The sequence below is a fragment of the Cryptomeria japonica genome, chromosome 10 (assembly GCF_030272615.1).
Source record: "Cryptomeria japonica chromosome 10, Sugi_1.0, whole genome shotgun sequence".
NCBI lineage: Eukaryota > Viridiplantae > Streptophyta > Pinopsida > Cupressales > Cupressaceae > Cryptomeria > Cryptomeria japonica.
In genome coordinates, this window is record NC_081414.1 from 530,818,239 (window position 1) to 530,838,100 (window position 19,862).

General features: G+C 37.6%; 1 protein-coding gene across 3 annotated transcripts in view; it reads right to left on the bottom strand.

Annotated features, from left to right (window-relative positions):
• LOC131060795 (midasin) overlaps window positions 1-19,862 on the bottom strand; it is a 198,644-nt gene that overhangs the window by 145,557 nt on the left and 33,225 nt on the right. For all 3 annotated transcript variants that reach the window (XM_057994197.2, XM_057994198.2, XM_057994195.2), the window contains exons 3-8: window positions 16,113-16,197; window positions 15,693-15,976; window positions 15,337-15,570; window positions 15,051-15,217; window positions 12,356-12,468; window positions 12,096-12,215 (exon numbers count right to left, since the gene is read on the bottom strand). In XM_057994197.2, the coding sequence (XP_057850180.2) occupies window positions 12,096-12,215; window positions 12,356-12,468; window positions 15,051-15,217; window positions 15,337-15,570; window positions 15,693-15,976; window positions 16,113-16,197 (1,003 nt within the window). The remainder of the gene's footprint in view (window positions 1-12,095; window positions 12,216-12,355; window positions 12,469-15,050; window positions 15,218-15,336; window positions 15,571-15,692; window positions 15,977-16,112; window positions 16,198-19,862) is intronic.

Genomic DNA, 19,862 nt, shown 5'->3' on the forward strand with positions numbered 1-19,862 from the left:
AAACCCTAGTTGAAAGTTTGCCACCTCTAGACAAGGTTCGGCAACCTTGAATGATAGTTCGCCTACCTTAGCTGGAGGTAAAGATGAATTCGTTCCAAGATTGTAGTTTGTTGACTTTATCCTTGAGTCCGCTGCCTTAAGGGAACACTTGGACAAATTCGTTGTTGTATCAGATTCACAGAGGTGAATGATGATTATGATTGCTGATTGTAACTTGTATATATATGTAATTACACTACCCAGATTGCACTAGGTCAGCCTTGTGCAATTTGTATTTACAATAACAATTTTGTTATATGTTGCCGCCCACTTAGGGCCAGACCCTAACAGAATTTACATATAAAATTATGCCATCATTATGGCTAAGGCCGACAAGCCAGTGAGCCATCATATGTACTAGGTCGGCCCTAGAAGGATCCGACCTAGCTACATATCAACACCTTTTCCATGATTTGTCACGATTTTTTTCTGCCGGTGGAGGGTTTTGGGCTGCGGATGTCTGTGGGTTCTGGCAGCGAGATTTTTACCAACATCGTTTCTCTGTGTTTCGCGGATTTTCGTCTGCGGATTTCATGCATTTTTTGGTGGCACGTTCTTTTTGGCCGCATTTTACTGCTTCATGCGATTTCCAACTGCATTTTTTGTTAGTTTTATGTTAAACTTAGCAATCAGATTGACATTAAGAGCAAGAAAACACAAATGCACACATAACACAGTGATACCCTGGGAAAACCTCCCTCTTGGAAGAAAAGCCCAGCAACAATAATCTCATATCTGATTTGATTAAGCAGATTACAAGTTTACCCTTCTAGGGCATAAATCAACTATAGCAAAACTTATCTTAATCTGGAAGTCAAGGTGATGTGCAAATCACTGTCAAACTTAGACAGCCTTTGGGCAACCTTGACACGCTCCAGCAAACCTAAGGCAAATTCGGCAGCCCAGAAGATCTTCGCTCAGCCTAGTAGACAAATCGCTGACTGATAAGTATTCACTGCCCTAGAGTGCAGCTCCAGATTTGTTGATCACGGATGTTGATCAATGAAGGAAATTGCAAATCACATACAATAGAAGTTCGCTAACCTTGCAGAGGTAATTCGCTAAGTGTGCATGTTGTGTTGATGCTTGCATTGCCTTGAATATATGAGCTTTTGCATCTTATTTGACTTAGGTCGGCCTTTACGGTAAATTTATAAGACATCTAAAGTTGGCACCCAAAATAGGGTCTGACCCATAATAATTACAAGTTACATATTATAGGGTCAGCCCTATCACATCAACAAATTACATTATATCACCCATTTAGGGCCCAGTATGAATCACAAGTTATGATGCCCATTTAGGGCTAGACCCAATTACAAGTTACACAAGTTGAGCGCCCAAATAGAGCCTACCCTTTAACATTCACAAGCTACATAATATAATCACATGAGGAGGCCCATCAAACATTTACCAAGCTAGGTCGGCCCAATCAAGGGATACGACCTAGCTATATTTCAGCACTCCCTCTTAGCTAGGGAGGATCCCTTGAATAATCAAGTTACATTGTGACCATGCTTCATGGACTCTTTCCATGATATCCACCATGCATTCTCATAGAGGATGAATTCAATATACATCATGGACTCCTTCCATGATATTCATCATGCATACCCACAGAGGATGAATCCTAAGTACATCATGGACTCTTTCCATGATACCCATCATGCACAACCGGAGAGGATGGATCCACCTTGCATTGCCCGCAAAGGGTGGAAGAGGTCTTACACCTCAAAGAAACTACCACCTTGCACTCCGCAGAGGGTGGAACGAGGGCTCTAGCCTCAGACTTCTCCCAGAGAAAAATGCAATACCACCATGCCTACTTGCAGAGGGTGGAACGAGGGCTTTCACCTCAACCTTCTCTCGGAAGATTGCCTTAACCGAGGGCTTTCACCTCAATCTTCTCCCGAAAGATTGCCTTAACCAAGGATATGACTTCCTCTGAAGCTGAAAACAACAAGCTCCCTCTAAAGCTGAACTGATCGTAGTATCACCAACTAAGCTATGTCTCTTAGTCTTCAGCCTGTGATGCTACCTCACAGGATGTCTCAAAATCTTCCTCTCTTGAATACAATCATCATCTTTATGCTCACCAGTCCGTCCTAAAAGCATTTAAGAGAGGTTACTAATAATTCAAGACTATCATACATGATTCACTATCCAATGAATTGATAACAGCATGAAAAATTTTAAAAAATACTTCTCTTATAAGTTAGTTTTCAACATAACCATCCACTTAGATCACACTGAATCATCTAATGATGGTTGCGTGGCCTTCGGCCCTCGCCATCACTCAGAATTCATTCTCATCTATAAGCACTTCATAAATACCCTCGCCATAGGAGTGTGAATTTAGTTTGAAGTCTGGACACTGCATGACATTAGCAATCAATAGTTGTGAATCATTTCCCAGTCTATATGAGAAGAGCGATAAGCCTGATAGAATTGCATTCATGCTAGTCTTCTTCAACACTTCTCTATGCTACCTGCTCAGTCGGCAAAAAAGAGATACAGGATCTACCTTCAAGCTGTTAGGCTTTAGAAGGAACCCGCTCTGATACCATGTTAGTTTTATGTTAAACTTAGCAATCAGATTGACAATAAAGAACAAGAAAACACAAATGCACACATAACACAGTGATACCCTAGGAAAACCTCCCTCTTGGAGGAAAAGCCCAACAACAATAATCTCAGATCTGATTTGATTAAGCAAATACAACTTTACCCTTCTAGGGCATAAATCAACTATAGCAAAACTTATCTTAATCTGGAAGTCAGGGTGATGTGCAGATCGTTGTCAAACTTAGACAGCCTTTGAGCAGCCTTGACACGCTCCAACAGACCTAAGGCAAATTCGGCAGCCCAGAAGATGTTCACCCAGCCTAGTAGACAAATCACTGACTGATAAGCATTCACTGCCCTAGAGTGCAGCTCCAGATTTGTTGATCACGGATGTTGATCAATGAAGGAAATTGCAAATCACATACAATAGAAGTTCGCTAACCTTGCAGAGGTAATTCGCTAAGTGTGTATGTTGTGTTGATGCTTGCATTGCCTTGAATATATATGAGCTTTTACATCTTATTTGACTTAAGTCGGCCTTTACAGTAAATTTATGAGGCATCTAAAGTTGGCGCCCAAAATAGGGTTTGACCCATAATAATTACAAGTTACATATTATAGGGTCAGCCCTATCACATCAACAAGTTACATTATATCACCCATTTAGGGCCCAGCATGAATCACAAGTTACAATGCCCATTTAGGGCCAGACCCAATTACAAGTTACACAAGTTGAGCGCACAAATGGGGCCTGCCCTTTAACATTCACAAGCTACATAATATAATCACATAAGAAGGCCCATCAAACATTTACCAAGCTAGGTCGGCCCAATCAAGGGATATGACCTAGCTATATTTCAACATTTTTTTTGGGCGTTTACTAATTTTCGGGACAGTAGTTTTTTTATGAGCGCAATTATTTTTACAATGGAGTGTTTTTTTCTACCCGCGACGAGGTTTTTGCCACGCGTGGACTGCATTTTTGACCGCGTTTTCTATTCGTGATTTGTTTGCCCTTCGTGATTTCTGAGTGCAAGCAGAAGCTCACATTCCACAAGTTTTCTACAAATCTTCAGATAGTGGTGGTTTTTTCATTAAAAAAAATTCCAAAAAAAACAAATTATTTTTCTAAGGTTTTTCATAATTTTTGTCCAAAAAAATTATTTGTGGATTTTTATAATTTTTCCACAAAAATTTATTTTCTGGGTTTTCTGATTTTTAGCCATAAAAAATCATGGGAGGGTTTTAATAATTTTTTCCTCATTATATTTCTAGGGTTTATAAATTTTTATCTTCAAAACTTCCTCAAAAATTGTTTGTGGGTTTTCACAATTTTTTCCTCAAAAATTGTTTGTGGAATTGCTAATTTTTAAGGAAAAATTAGCATATATAATTCACAAAGTTTGTGTGGGATTTTTTGGTTATCTAGGTTTTGCCATTTTTCCCACAAAAACGATTTGTAACCTCAAATTTATTGGTTTTTTTATTTTCTCCTCAAAAATCGTGAATTCTCTTTTGGAGGGTTCCTGTTTCAAGGTTTGATGGTATTTTTCCACAAAAATTGTGGTTGCAATTTATTTTCAGTCGCACCCGGCGTTTTTTGGGGCAAACATCTACAACCGTGGTATCTTGCAGTCTATTTCGGAGATATTGGACCGAACAATGCTTAGTGCTCTTCTGCAAAGTTTTTGCGGTTTTTTGACAAAATCATGTATGTTGCTCTTTGGAGGGTTTGTTGATTTTTCCTCAAAATCATGGTTTCAGGCTCAGTAATTCGCGTGTGACGATTCTATAATTCGCATGTGAAGATTACATCAAGTTGGATAGCTTCTGGCACTCTTGGTCATAACATTCTACAGATTCTAGGAGTGTCTCCATAGCAACAAACTATTCTTCGCATTTGTGATCAAAAAACCTGCAGAGTCTTTTATAGGGTGTTGAGTACGATAACCATTAGGGAGGGTATTAAAATAATATTATATCTATTCATTAATGGTCATGTTAGTTGTCTTTTTAGTTTGTTTAGTGTAACTATTGGTTCTTTTATGAAAGATCCTCAGCCCAATCTTTATCAAATCTGATCCAAATTCTGATGATTTTTATTTTTTTTGCAATTGTTTGTTTGCTGATAAAGTCTTTGACCAGCATATGATGAAAAGGGTTTTGACTGATTTTCTTGTTTTTCTTTGGTTTTTGACTGTTTTTAAATGCTAAATGAAAGAAATTGTTGATACAAAATAGAATAATGCATAACACACAAAGAAGAACAAATAAGATGACTTTCTTTCACTTAAATGGCCGATGTACATACCATTAGTTGAGCATATAGGTTTGATACAAATTTCCAACTGATTGAATATGAAGATCAGCTCCAATATTAGCTAAAAACCCCAAATACAACCTAGGGTTTGATGCCCTTATTTCCAAAATGGAACGGCTGGCTGAGATAATGCTGGAAATGAATTGTAGTGACCTCTAGAAGGTCTGATCTACAATTAGTTCACATTGATCTGCCCTCAAGCAGATAAATCTGCAATTAGAACCCCAAACAATGCTGCCAACTACACACTAAAGCTAGATAATGCTAAAACCTGTCACCAGTAGAGATGGGTCTTCGTCCAAACCTCCAAATTCTCACAGAAGTTTGCGTTCCTGGAAGCTCCAAGCTATTCAAACCCTCAAGTTTGTTGTTGCTCTCCAAAATGAAGTCATAAGAATGAATCCAAATGATAGACGAAATGCCTTTTTATCCTCTCCAAGAAAGTTCTATCCATTTTGGGGTTACTATTTGGCTGAAAAATTACAAAATAACATTGAGGGTCTAATTTCTCATTGTGAACTTGGCCCCCATTTAAAAACAATTTAAGTTACTAGAATGGGGGGGAACTTTTCACTATTCCTCTTATTTTTCTATGTTACTATTCTCTTAAGGCCAACTTTAATATTTCAATTTTAATTATGGATTCAACCCCAGTTCTCCAATCTCAAAGGCCCATAAATCTCCCTGCTGAGCTCCACAACCCCCGGTTGGGTCCCCAAACCAAACTGATGACCTACGAGACCCTAATAGTAGGCCAACCTCCGCTAAAGTCTGAGATGCCTAAGGAAGGGACATTACAGTCCTCTCTTCCCGGAACGGCAAAGTTGGATGCAGAAGCATCCTCTCACCTTCCCACGTGGTATCCTCCAACGGCAAGTCCTCCCATCGTACCAAATACTCCCTGATAACTCTAATCCTCAGCCTCCAATCCCTCATATCAAGAATCTCTGCAGGAATCAATATCAACCAGTCGCCTTCATCCAATGGAGGCAAATTTGGTGATGAAGTAACATGTTGCCCTAAAGCCTTCTTCAAACAAGACACATGAAAAACGTTATGTATTTTGCTCTCTGAAGGTAACTCAAGCTCGTAAGCAACCTCTCCAACCCTCCGGAGAACTCTATATGGTCCATAAAATCTGGGCCTGAGATTTTCAGCCCCACTCCTCTTGAGTGTACTCTGCCTGTAGGGTTGTAGACGCAAGAAAGCCATATCACCAACCTCAAAGGTCCTCTCAATCCTATGTCGATCAGCATAAAGCTTCTATTGATTTTCTGCATGCTGAATGTTATCCTTATGGCACTTAAGGATATCTTGACTGTCCTAAAGCCACTCTCGAGCTATGGGCGCTCAGCTATCACCTAGCGCCAAATCCACAAATGACAAAGCATCATAGCTGTATAAAGCTCGAAAGGGACTCATGCCAATAGACATATGATGTGTAGTATTATAACAATACTCGCCCAAGTATACCCAACACACCCATGCACTCTGTTGACCCTAAACATAGTTAGGCAAATATCCCTCAACCCACTTGTTGACAATCTTTGTCTACCCATCAGTCTGAGGGTGGCAACTAGTACTGGGGGTCAACTCTGCACCTGTAAGTCGGAATAGCTCCTGCCAAAATATACTCATGAATCTACCATCGCGATCACTGGCAAAGGTCTTGGGAAGACCATGGAGACGAAATACCTCACAAAAGAATAACGCTGCCACCTGTGAGGCTATGAAATCGACTGCAATAGGAAAGAAGTGTGCATACTACGTCAATCTATCAACAACCACATATATGCAGTCCTTCCCCTAAACTCTCGAAAGACCTGTAATGAAATCCATCGATATACCTTCCCACTTTTGCTCTGGAATAGGCAATGGCTGCAAAAGTCCAGCTAGGAAAGTATGCTCTAACTTGTTCTGCTAACATGTCACACACTTGCAAACCTAGCGTAGGGGGTCATCCTTGAAACCCTTCCATGAAAATCTCTCGTGAACCTGCCTGTATGTCTTGAAGTATCCAGGATGTCCTGTTAGTGGTGTATCATGAATGGCACATAGAATCTTTTCCTTCAGCTTTGATCCAGGAACTAAATAGATTCTATCCTAGTAGCATATCACATCATCATTCACAGCGTACCCGTCATCCTGGACCTGTCCATCCATAACCTCACATACGAACTGATTTTTGGAATACTCAACTAAAATTGAGACTTCCAATCAGCTGAAATGTCACTCATGGAACAAAGGACGGCAACTGAAGGCCTCCTAGAAAGTGCATCAGCAAGAACATTTTTCCCCCCCCTTGACAAACTCAATGTCAAAATCATATGCCTAAATCTTGCTGACCCATTTCTGTTGGTGCTCATTAAGTTTTTTTGTGGTCAGTTCTCACCACAAACTTCCCACCCACTAAGTACTACCAAAACTTCACCACGGCATGCATGATGGCAAGCATCTCCTTATTGTAGGTGGAGTACAATCTCTCATTGTCCCTTAATTTCCTGCTCTTATATGCAATGGGATGGCGGTTTTGCATAAGTATCGCTCTTATGCCACCTCTTAATGCATCACACTCTAGAACAAGGGGTTGAGAGAAGTCTGGAAGAGCTAGGACAAGGCAAGTGCTCATAACTTGCTTGAGCTTGTCAAATACACTTTGTGCCTCATCTATCTAGCTTAAAGCACCCTTCCATGTAAGTTATGTCAAAGGGGCTGCTAGTTGTGAATACCCCTTCACAAACCTCCTATAATATGCACATAATCCTAGGGAATCACACAACTCTGGAACATTCCTAAGTGGCAGCCAATCTAGCATTGCCTATATCTTCTCTCGGTGAACCTTCACTCCATCTGCACAAATCACATGTCCCAAGTATAATATCTTTGTAAGTCCAAATTCACATTTGGACATCTTAGCGAACAGAGACTAAGCCTCCATAATACCAAGAACCTCATCCAAATGCCTCATGTGTTCCTCACAAGTTCTATTGCATATCAAAATGTCATCAAAGAATACAGGCACATACTTACGCAGCTCTTTATTGAACACATGATTCACGCATGACTGAAACGTAGCAGGTGCATTAGTGAGACCAAATGGCATCACTAAAAACTCTCAGTGTCCATAGTGGCATCTGAATGCGGTCTTATAGATGTCCTCACGAATACAGATCTGATGGTATCCTGATCGAAGATCAATCTTTGAAAAATACACTGCCCCATAGAGCTTATCTAGTAACTCATCTATGCACAGAATCGGATACTTGTTCTTAATTGTTTTCTTATTGAGTGCACGATAGTCAATGCACATGCGCATGGTGCCATCCTTTTTCTTCACCAACACCACAAAAGAAGCGAAGGGGCTAGAACTAGGCCTGATGAATCCCATGTCCAATAACTCCCAAATGGTATTCTCTATCTCATCCTTAAATGCTTAGGATCACGATACGGGACAATAATCACAAGTTGGCACCCTCCTCTAGCTCTATCAGATGCTCAAACCCACGGTCAGGAGGTCTATCAGAGGGAACGTCTCCAAACACTATGTTGTGCCTGTCCAACACTGTCTGGGTATCTACATGCGATGTTGATCTATCATCTAAAGGTGACTTGGACGAAATGAAACACTGCGCCACCCAAGCAACATCCCCATGCCTGAAAATAGACTCCATCCTATGTGTTGAAACTACAATAGGTCCACCATCACAGAGAGCCTTCAACACAACCTTCTTGCCATCTGCTATGAACACCAACTCCATCCGCCTAAAATCCTGAACATATCTACCAAGCGACTGAAGCCACTGGATGCCAAGCACTGTGTCAATCTCACCAAGACCCACAACATAGAAGTTATCGGTCAAAGTGTAATCACCCATCTAAATACAGAATTGTGGGACCCTCCTAGTGCAACGCATAAAAAACCCATCTGCAACTATCACACTAAAACCTAGAAATCCTTTGCCTATACCCCATGCTTAGCAACCAAACCCTCGTCAACAAAATTATGCATGGCACCACTGTCCACGAGGCAAGACACATGTTGTCCCTTAATCACTCCCTTCGACCGAAAGGGATGGATCATAGGGACTCCCGAAAGTGTAGCAATAGTGACCTTGGACGTATCCAAAGTCTCATCCTCTCCAAGCTCTATCTGTGGGACCTCCTGCTCATCATCACCATGGCTGTCCTCAGATGTTGCATCTTGTGCGTGCTCATCATCTACATTTGAATAAACCTCTATGAGATGTTCTTTGACTTTCCCAAGGCATCTGTGTCCGAGCTCCCAAGGTTCCTTACAGGAGAAGCAAAGCTTCTTCCTCCTCAACTCATTTCGTCTCCTGATCCATTCTAGGAGGAGGTGTACCCCTATGTTGTGTAGAAGACCTCTGTTTAGACTTAGAGCCTCTGGAAAACTTCCTATCCGAGTGATAAGAAGTGGGTGGTGGTGTGGTGTCTAGGTCCAAGGTAATCTGTATAGCCTCATGTAGGGTAGTCTATCATGTAATCCCTCCACAAATAACGTCACCACACGTCTGGCAGGCATCTGAGGAACCATCACTGAAATGCGTTGAAACTCGTTGATGTAAGTTTCAACGTGGCATGTCTATCTTAATGGTGCTAGATCCCTGTAATACAACTCCATGTCCTTGCAGTCAAATCTAGAGATCAACCGCTTAGTAAACTCAGTATAGGCGTGTATAAGTCCATGGTTTTGGGTGACCAAACCATGGTGGCACCAATCGTAAGCCATGCCCTGTAGACTGTGAACTGTATGGCCTCATCCTTGGGCATAGGCTTAAGCAACAAGTATATATCCAACTTGTGCACCCAAGCACATCCACTCGTCCCACTACCATCAAAAGTAGACAAAGAGAGCTTGTTGGTAGCCCTCTGTAGGTCACCATTCCACTAATGACGAGGGCGCCTATCATCCTATCTCATGCTGTCTTTGCGCTATGAACAGTACTGGTGGAGAGGGAATGCCTCTCCCACATGATCAGGTATGCGGGCCCACTCATCACTAGCCGCCATCACCACATCCTGAAATGCAACACCCTCCTGTGGGTCAACTGGGGGTGGCTCATCTCTAGGAGGGAAATGAGGTTGCATGGGTTTGTCTATTGTCCGAGTGTGAGCCCTGTCGTATCTATGGGAATCATGAGCATTGTGAAACGATGATGGAGCTCTACTACTCCCATGGCTGCCTACAACTGAAACAGACCTGCCATGCCTGTCATGTCTACCACACATGTCTCCATGTCGATCCAAACCCAATCTGTCTAGCGTACCCTGTAGCCTATCCAAGGCCTCCACAATCCACGGCTGAGACTCTTCAAGAGATCTAAGTAGCTCATCAAGATCTGGTCGATTCTGTCTGTGATTAGGGATCCTACTACCCTCTTGATGATCACCCATGTCTGCACCTGCTAGGACACCGATATTAATGGCTAACTAACTGTAAGGGCCCAACTGTCTACGATGCATGTAATAAGCCACAAAACCCCCAGGTTGGCAGAGTCATGGCTCTAATACCATTGAAAGATCCCCAACCCAATCTTTACCAAATCTGATCCAGACTTTGATGTTTTTTGTTTTTTTTTGCAATTGTATGTTTGTTGATAAAGTCTTTGACCAGCATATGAAGAAAAGGGTTTTGACTGATTTTCTTGCTTTTGTTTGGTTTTTGAGTGTTTTTGAATGATTTTTGAATGCTAAATGAATGAAACTGCTGATACAAAATAAAATAATGCATAATACACAAAGAACAAATAAGATGACTTTCTTTCACTTAAATGGCCAATGTACATACCATTAGCTGAGCATACAGGTCTGATACAAATTTCCACCTAATTGAATATGAAGATCGGCTCCAATATTAGCTAAAAACCCCAAATACAACCTAGGGTTTGATGCCCTTATTTCCAAGATGGAATGGTTGGCTGAGATAATGCTAGAAATGAGTTGTAGTGACCTCTAGAAGGTCTGATCTGCAATTAGTTGATGAGGATCTTCCCTCAAGCAGATAAATCGTCAATGGGAACCCCAAATAATGCTGCCAACTACACACTGAAGCTGGATAATGTTGAAACCCGTCATCAAGAGAGATGGGTCTTCGTCCAAATCTCCAAATTCTCCCAGAAGTTTGTGTTCCTAGAAGCTCCAGGTTTTTCAAACCCTCAAGTTTGCCACTGCTCTCCAAAATGAAGTCATAAGAATGAATCCAAATGATAGACAAAATGCCTTTTTATCCTCTCTAAGAAAGTTCGATCCATTTTGGGGTTACTATTTGGCCTAAAAATCATAAAATAACATTAAGGGTCTAATTCCTCAGTGTGAACTTGGCCCCCTTTTAAAAACAACTTTAAGTCACTAGGATGGGGGAAACTTTTCACTATTCCTCTTATGTTTCTCTGTTACTATTCCCTTAAGGCCAACTTTAATATTTCAATTTTAATAATGGTTTCAACCCCAGAAGTCCAATCTGAAAGGCTTGTAAAGCTCCCTGGTGAGCTCCACATCCCCCAGTCGGATCCCCAAACCACACTACTGACCTACGGAACCCTAATAGTAGGCCAACCTCCTCTAAAGTCTGAGATGCCTAAGGAAGGGACATTACATTTTATTAGTAGTTAGCTTTGCAGCTTTGTTAAGTGTTTTAGCTTTTTAGCTTCGTGTTGAAGCTTCAATTTAACGGTTTGTTCTTTTTAGAACATCGTCTTGTAATCCTCTATATATACATTGTATATTCGTAAATATATCCATGCAATTATTTTTTCAGAAACTGGGAATCCTAGTTCGTCAATACTAGTTTCATTTAAGAGATGAATGAAGCTCATTGTTGCCAGTTTACCAAAAATGATAGGTTGACTATGCCTCAAAGCATTAATAATAAACATATTTTTATAATTTACCAATATAATATGAATATTTCAATCTATTGTTTATGACTTCTAATCTGTCAGTACATGATAAATAACATGACTTCATTATTATTCAAAGACTGAATCTTTCGTAAATGAAGCTTCTGGCAGAAATAATATTGGCTAGTTCCAATAATAGCTCAACTGTTTAATAAGCAACTCACCTCCACTTAACTTATAGCAAACTTATTGTGTTTAAACTGCAAAGTAGAGTGTAGAAATTAACATAGTAATATCACTATTATACCAACCTCTCCCTGACCAGGAACATATAATTTTCTGTCCTCCAATAAAGGTGCAAGAACCGAGATAATGTCAGATGGTGCCTTGTCAATATCTTCAAAAACCACCCAGAATCCTTTAACCACAGCCTGCATCAAAAAACAAACCATATGCACTGTACAGCTGAGAAAATACTCAAATTGCAAGATTGAACAGATACATGAACTAAGAAATAAGACATTTCAGAAAACAAAAATGCATTTTTATCGAGAATATAGAAAAAATCAACCTGAGTAAGAGAACCAGGCTGCCACTTGAATTCTCCAGGAATCTCAGTACAAATGTAAGTGCCAATCAGCGTTTTGCTGTCCATTTCTTCATCTAAATGAATGAACAAGATATCTAGACACCAAAGCAATTAATAGATAACATTAATATATATAACCTCATTCAAATATGATAGCAACTAAAATTGAAAGCATGACACAATTATAAATTTTCCCAAGCAGTCACAGAACAAAAATATAACTAATTTGCTGCCCATATTTGAAATGATAATAATACACTTTTCAAACTAAAGAAGCTTATTGCCAAAAGAGAAATAGCATGATGCAAATACATTATTCATCAACTATATTGTTTCAAAACATAAAATTCTTGCCAGAAAATATAATTAAATCTAATTAGCAGTCTAAAATTTCAACACCCAATTGTAAATCAAGGCCACGTTTCTATCATGGGCCACAAATAAACATTGGGGCATACAAAACAAATATTTAACTATCCATAGCAAAGCCTTTCCATTCTCATTATGAGACCAGGAATCATATTTTTTTTACATTTCCATTTCCTCAAAACAGCCCAAATTCGTATAGTGAAAGCATACAGTTTAAAGGAACTACCACTGCCCACAATGTAAAAACTAGCTGGTATCCATTTGCTTCAGATCCAAAGTTGTAATCCTCAAACTTGACTTGGTTATTTGGCATACTCAAAAATGGCATTCCAAAGGGTAATGGCATACTCCCCTGCATCTAGACCCTTTACAGCAAAAGCAATATGATGGATATACTCAAGGTACTCAACAATTATTCATTGAAGGTCCTGTTGATGTGTTTTTAAGGCACGATTGAACACAGAGTAAAAATATTTTACCCTCTCTTAAACAAAATCACCTCAGATGCTAAATATCCGATCAACTAAGACGATTCCAAGGTTTCTACAGTCAATTCTTGACATGTGGGTAACTCAATGGCTTGATGTGAACTGTTGTTTTCACTTGGGGACTTACACAGCTATTCTTGATGATGTCAAACTAATCGTGAATGGAGTAGGCTTGCCAATGATTTCAAATGACTTATGATTTTGCAATTGAGCTCTCAATCTATTCTAACAAATGTTTTAAATAAAATGCAAAAGGATAAGGATTTATGAGTACTAATCTAATTCTATCTAACCTAGAATGCAAGACATAGTGAATGATTCAATGAAATTCACCTAGGCCAGGTTTCACCATCAAAGAACAATTCAACACAAGCTTAGTGCAATCATCTAAGGTAAATTTATAGATGTTCAAATTACTACCATCAACATCAATACCATCAAGGCAATGCATACTAATGGACTAGCAATAATTGAAGTTAAGTTTAATTCAAATTCCAGTTGACCACACAAGGCAAACTTTACAATCAGCAAGAAGCTAGTGGTATGGATAAAACGAATTTCATTCAAATACATTCAACACTTCTTTCATTCAATCTAAAATAATTGAAACAAAATCTAATCTAAATTTGGAGGAAATGAGAACCACAAATGCTTCAAATCTCAACAAAATCACGAAACTTCAATGATTATATTCAAACTTGCAACATGTAGACAACAATTCTCAAAAATCTCTCCCTTACAAATGGGAGGCAAATGGGATTATAACGGCCAAGATTCACTTTGGAATCAAGGGCCCAGATCATGCCAACACTACCCTAATTGGGGTTTACATCAAAAAGTGGAATCAACAAAGGTCCAATGGGATGACGCCTAGTCATCAAGTAGGAAATCTTCTAGATGATTTCGGCCTGCATCCCTCTCTCTAGCTGCATACTCAACGAATCTAGCTAAGACTGAGTTGAGTTCCTCCATCGTAACGTCGGGTAGACCTTCTTGCTACAAATCGATCACATCCAAGGCATTTGAGCAAGCATCAAAAATGTTTTCCCAATCTAGCATAAGCTTCTGCAACTTGTTGATGTGAATCATGAGAGAAACCAAATCATATAGCTGATTCTTCATTAAAGATTCCAACTGTTTGAAGTAAATAAACTTCATCTTTTCTTTCAATTCTTCCAAGTTCAAACTACTAGAAGTGTGGACATCCTGCCCCAATAACTCTTCAATAGATGTAAGGATCTTGGATTGTATCTCTTGATTGTATCTATGAAGTTCTCGTAGATTTACAAGATGAAAGAATAATTAAGCAGTACAATAATTAACTAAGGAATTACAACTGGTGATTTTTTTCTTGTAATAGCAAGCACACTACGGCATTCTGCCAATTTCAAATAAAATAGGAAGTTTAGTTTACAAATCCAAAAGGAATATTCAATGCACTTAAAAAATTCCTGTGTCCCTGTAATAATACAATTAGTTTTAAATGGCTGGAAGAGCCAACAGGCACACCTACTACTGGCAAGCACATTACAGCATTCCGCCAATTTCAAATAGAATAGGAAGTTCAGTTTACAAATCCAAAAGAAAATTCAATGCACTTGCAAACTTCTTGTGTCGCTATAATAATAAAATCAGTTTTAACAGGCTGCAAGAGCCTATGGTCACACCTGCTACTGGCCAAGCAATCATGCTAGTTTTCAAGTAAAAGTTCAATGATATTGGTTATCGAGTCCCAGAAGTATAAACTTTACCAGAAATATAACTTCTAAGAATGCTAAATGGTAATGTAAAATAAATACCACATATTCCAGTATCCTCACCGAAATTTCCAGTAATCTGGGCCAACTCATTTATCAGCATCGTCTTTCCCACTCCCACTGAACCCTCCAAAAGGAGAGGCTGACCTTGGCACACTGCCAAAATAACTACTTCTAAGCTCTTTTCTATGTTTGATGTCATTACAAAGGAGCTGGAGGTAGAAACACATCTGTAGAAAATATGGATTATCACTTAGATTTCATAATTGCCATTAGTTGCATACTTCATGTCCATCCTATGCTGAGGAATGTCCAAAACTAGTAAATTACAAAGAACACTAAATGTTACCCTTCACACTGCATCCTTTTCTTGACAGGGAACTCCATACCAAATTTCTCTAAATGAGAAATAAGGCTCAAGCCGTAACTTTTGAAGCTTCCTGTTGGTTGGCCAACTGCAACTGGATCACAGTTTACAAGGAATTTTCTTTTACCATCAACAAAATCATCAAATCTCAATTTCTTTGATTCTAAATACCATCCAGCCTTCTCTAAGGAGACATCTTGGCAAAATCCTTCCCACCTGAAATCACTACCAATTAACTTTAGCAAAAAAAAGACATAACAATACTAAACCATCCTAGTTATAGAATCGAATACAAAGATAACCAGATCTAAGGTGAAAGTACAGAAATCCAAGAATACCGTAACAAACATGCAAAAGCCATTTCTTCTGTAAGACCAGACAGCTTATACCCCAGATACCGGGTTGCCTCATCACTCATTCTCAAGACAACTGATAGCACTTGAACAGCACACCATCTAATATCAGAAGCTGTTTCTGAAGAGATATACACTTTATTTGAGTTGCATGTCCATTGCAACAATTCCAAGAATGGACTCCAATCCCAAAGCCTGGAAAATACTTTGGGCTCTAAATGTAGAAATCGATAAGATGCCCGAATAATGTCCAACAAATGAAAAGCTTCCTACACATCAATAAAGATTATTATTGTTCATTGTCCCAATAAATACAATAAACATTAAAAAATTCAGCTGGTTTTAACAGCTTCTTCTATCCCCAAGCATTTTCCAATCGATATACACAGTTTACAAATAGCTTACTTCTTCTGTCTTAAGTATCGAAATATCAAATTGCAATAGTCTTTGAAATGGTGGTGGCGCAAATGAAAAATACTGCAATATGGACCTGCAACAATAAATCATATTAAGTTACAACATATGTTAAAACAAAAGAGAGTTGGAATATATCAAAAAGACACTCAATTGACAATAATCATGCCTATTCCTCCTATTCTACTGAAAAATTAATTTAATTACTTGAATTCTGTCAGAAATTGGTTGCATAAAATGTTTGTATTTGTAATAATTGAAAGAAGAGTTTATCAAGTGTAGTGTATCGATAAATTTGGAAAATAGACAAGGGTGATATGCATTTGAAATGTCTTTGAGTGCCTGCATTTGCACTCTTTATTCTGAAAGATCATCTTTTTCTTTATATCTAATTTAAAGATGCAAACAACCATTATTGCTGCACATGGACTGAAAAGTCTTGTTTCCAAATAGGGTGGATCACATCTATAATGTACATAAAACGATAGGTCCTTCCATTTGATCAATGAAACAAACACCTGGAGTCACCATTGGGTCACTCGCAGGTACTTCTCTCTTTTCCTGATTTGGTTGATCTCCATTGCTTCAGCTTGGGTATTGACCTACCAAGGGCCAAACATCAATTACTCATTCCTCATCGACCCATCCATTTGTGCAACTCCTTATCCCAGCCATTCCCAAGCAAGAGGGGAATGAATATGCTCTATTACATGCGGATTCAAGAGTCGATGTCCAACCAAACATGAATCCTCAAATCCCAACCCATCACCTTTATTTCTTCCCATGCGTGTATGCTCAGGTATAGAAAATAGGTATTTCTTTGCATCCATTTGCCACCCAGCCCTAGGGTATCAAACAAAAACATGATAAAAAAATAACCAACTATATTACATGATAGTGCTCTAGTGTATAATTTGAGCCTACAAGGATGAAATTAAAAAGATAAATGATAATAATTACAATGTGTTGCTCCAACTAAAAGATGAAGTTGTGTAGATAGGAATCACTCTGCCTTCCTAGATTACTGTAGGATGGATGCCCAGATATAATAACAAGGGTACTAATGCAACCAAAATAATCAGAGATAAAAATATGCTTTAAAGATAAACAAGGGAATAATTCTCATCCTTTTGAAGTACATTCTCTCATTGATAAGTGTTAGAACATAATGTTATTAGGGGTCATACCTTTATAGCATTTATTTATAGTTCTAATATAAGGCTATAAAACCTTATATATTATAAGCTTTCTAAAGCATATCCCATTTAAAATAATTATAATCAAATAATTATTAGATTATTAATTATTTACAAATGGGGTTATTGGAAAGGTGTGGTTAATATCCCTTTAGGCATTTTGTCACCCTTCCTCCTATATTTGAGGAGGTTCTCTCTCATTTGAGAGGGTGTGAATTTGGCATTTTCATAGTGAGTTATGTCACTATACACATAAGGTATTATTGGCAATGTTAAAGTAAGGAGAAGTGCACCCAGGTTCAGTCTATTTTTAATAGACTATATTTTCTAAGTGTTTTAATAAGATAATGCTTTATGAGATTTTTAACCTGAAAGGGTTTTCCCTGAGTATATTTTGTGTAATGTGTAAAATCTATGCTTGTATGGTTCTCATCTTATTTATTTTATATTTTGTAAATTCAATCTATTTACTTATTTTCCTAAAATACTTGTATCATCATGTCTGGACTAATTTAACAATGTTTATAAGATTTCTGAAGGGTGTAGATTCATTCAGAAAGCATGAAATTCATTTTCATTTTTTTAGGTAGTTTATATGGAATTACTTGCATATGATCCATTTCAACAAAGATGGTTTTCATTCTAGAGAATTTCAAGGGTATATACGTAGTATGGTAATGTATGATGTTTGTTTTTTAGCATTATAGTTCATATTCTAATTAATTCAAAATTAGTCAATTATGATAGAATTTTCAATATTCTTATTAAATAAAACATTTTCAAGAATCTACGGAATTGATAGAATTTATGGTATTGAACGCAAACAAGAATTTAAAATTTGAGTTATCTTGTCCAACTTTAGCACAAATTTGAAGGACTATTTGTAAATCAATATTTCAATTATTGCCTAAATTTTAGTAGCAATTTTTAAAAGGTTATTCTATCAAAAAAGTATTATGATATAACTTTATTTATCTACAATTGTATTAACATCAACACATATTTCATAAAATTCAATACATTATTTCCGTCGAATTACTATTCGAGATCTAATTTTAGAAATCCTTGTATCTTTTTTTATTTATGTAAACATGCCCCTTTGAATCTCATAGACAAACGTAAAACTAAAATCAATCAATCCTTCGAAAGATGCAGAATTTACAATATACAATCAACTTTATAAATAAATCTTCAAACCAATGAATTTACTATACAAATTTTAAACCATTATTTATGAGAAAATTAGATCATTCCTTAAAAACTTTAAAACGGTATATATATCAAATGATCCAAGACAACATGCAAAAAGAAAGGAAGAGAAATTTGCTAGATATATAAATACTACAATATCTTCCAATATACTTAAACCATTATTTATGAGAAAATTAGACCATTCCTTAAAAACTTAAAACGGTATATATATCAAATGATCCAAGACAACATGCAAAAAGAAAGGAAGAGAAATTTGCTAGATATATAAATACTACAATATCTTCCAATATACTTTTATATGCTAATTACTTAGACATTAAATAAAGTTAATAGCTAAAACTATTATAAACATAAGTATATAATTATTTTGTATTCTTCTGTATTATATAGAAAATTAAAATATAGCAATATGAATAATAAATTAAAAAGCAAGTAAATACAAATAATAGGTATAGATTGTGAGAGTAGGATACAATGTGGTATTAGATTTACCATTTATGATTTCTTATAGCTAAATATAAAATTTCTTTAAAAAGTTACAACATTCAGTCATTCCATTTAAGCAACCAATAAATATTGCTAAGCAATTTAAATAGCCCAGATTCTAATGCACAAGTATTCATGCTTAAGAGCTGTTCTGAACGAGAGAACTGAGCTTGCCATTCTATAAGTATGGGTAGCTTTCACGAATATATAACTCAACGATGAAAGCCACACTATTGCTTCTAGAGTGAGTGCTAGAATAGGGAATTAATTTTATACCCTAAAAGTGACTTCTAAAACATAATCTTGGCTCATTTCTCCTCATTTGTGTTGCAAACAAAATTTTTTTGACAGCAGGTTGAAGAAAGGGTGAACAAAATTTGGCTTCCAAGATCAAATAGTTGGAATTGAAGACTGACTTTTTAAGCTTCAACAAGTGTTGCAGCATCATTTCCATACATTTGCAAGCTCCCATTGGCTACAAGAGGTAGGTTTTTTAACATTTTTTTCCAGCTATTTTTGTTTCACAAATTGTCAAACATGAACATCAATTGTTTTCATTATTTTGTTTTTGTTTTTGAATATGTTTATGTTATTTCTTGCCATAGGAACTAGAATGGTATCTACCTCTTGCTCCATTAACAATGAACAAACAATTACAAATCAAGAAATGATCCAAGTTCTCGCTTATGGAAGTATGTTGACATTTTAAACCCACTTCCAAGAGGTGGGGGATTCCATTGGAGATGCCAAGGATGTGGTATTGAAAGTAATAGTTCATATTATCGGGTGGTAGGCCATTTGTGTGGAATAAAAGGAAGAGGCATCAAAAAATGCCTTGGAAAAGATG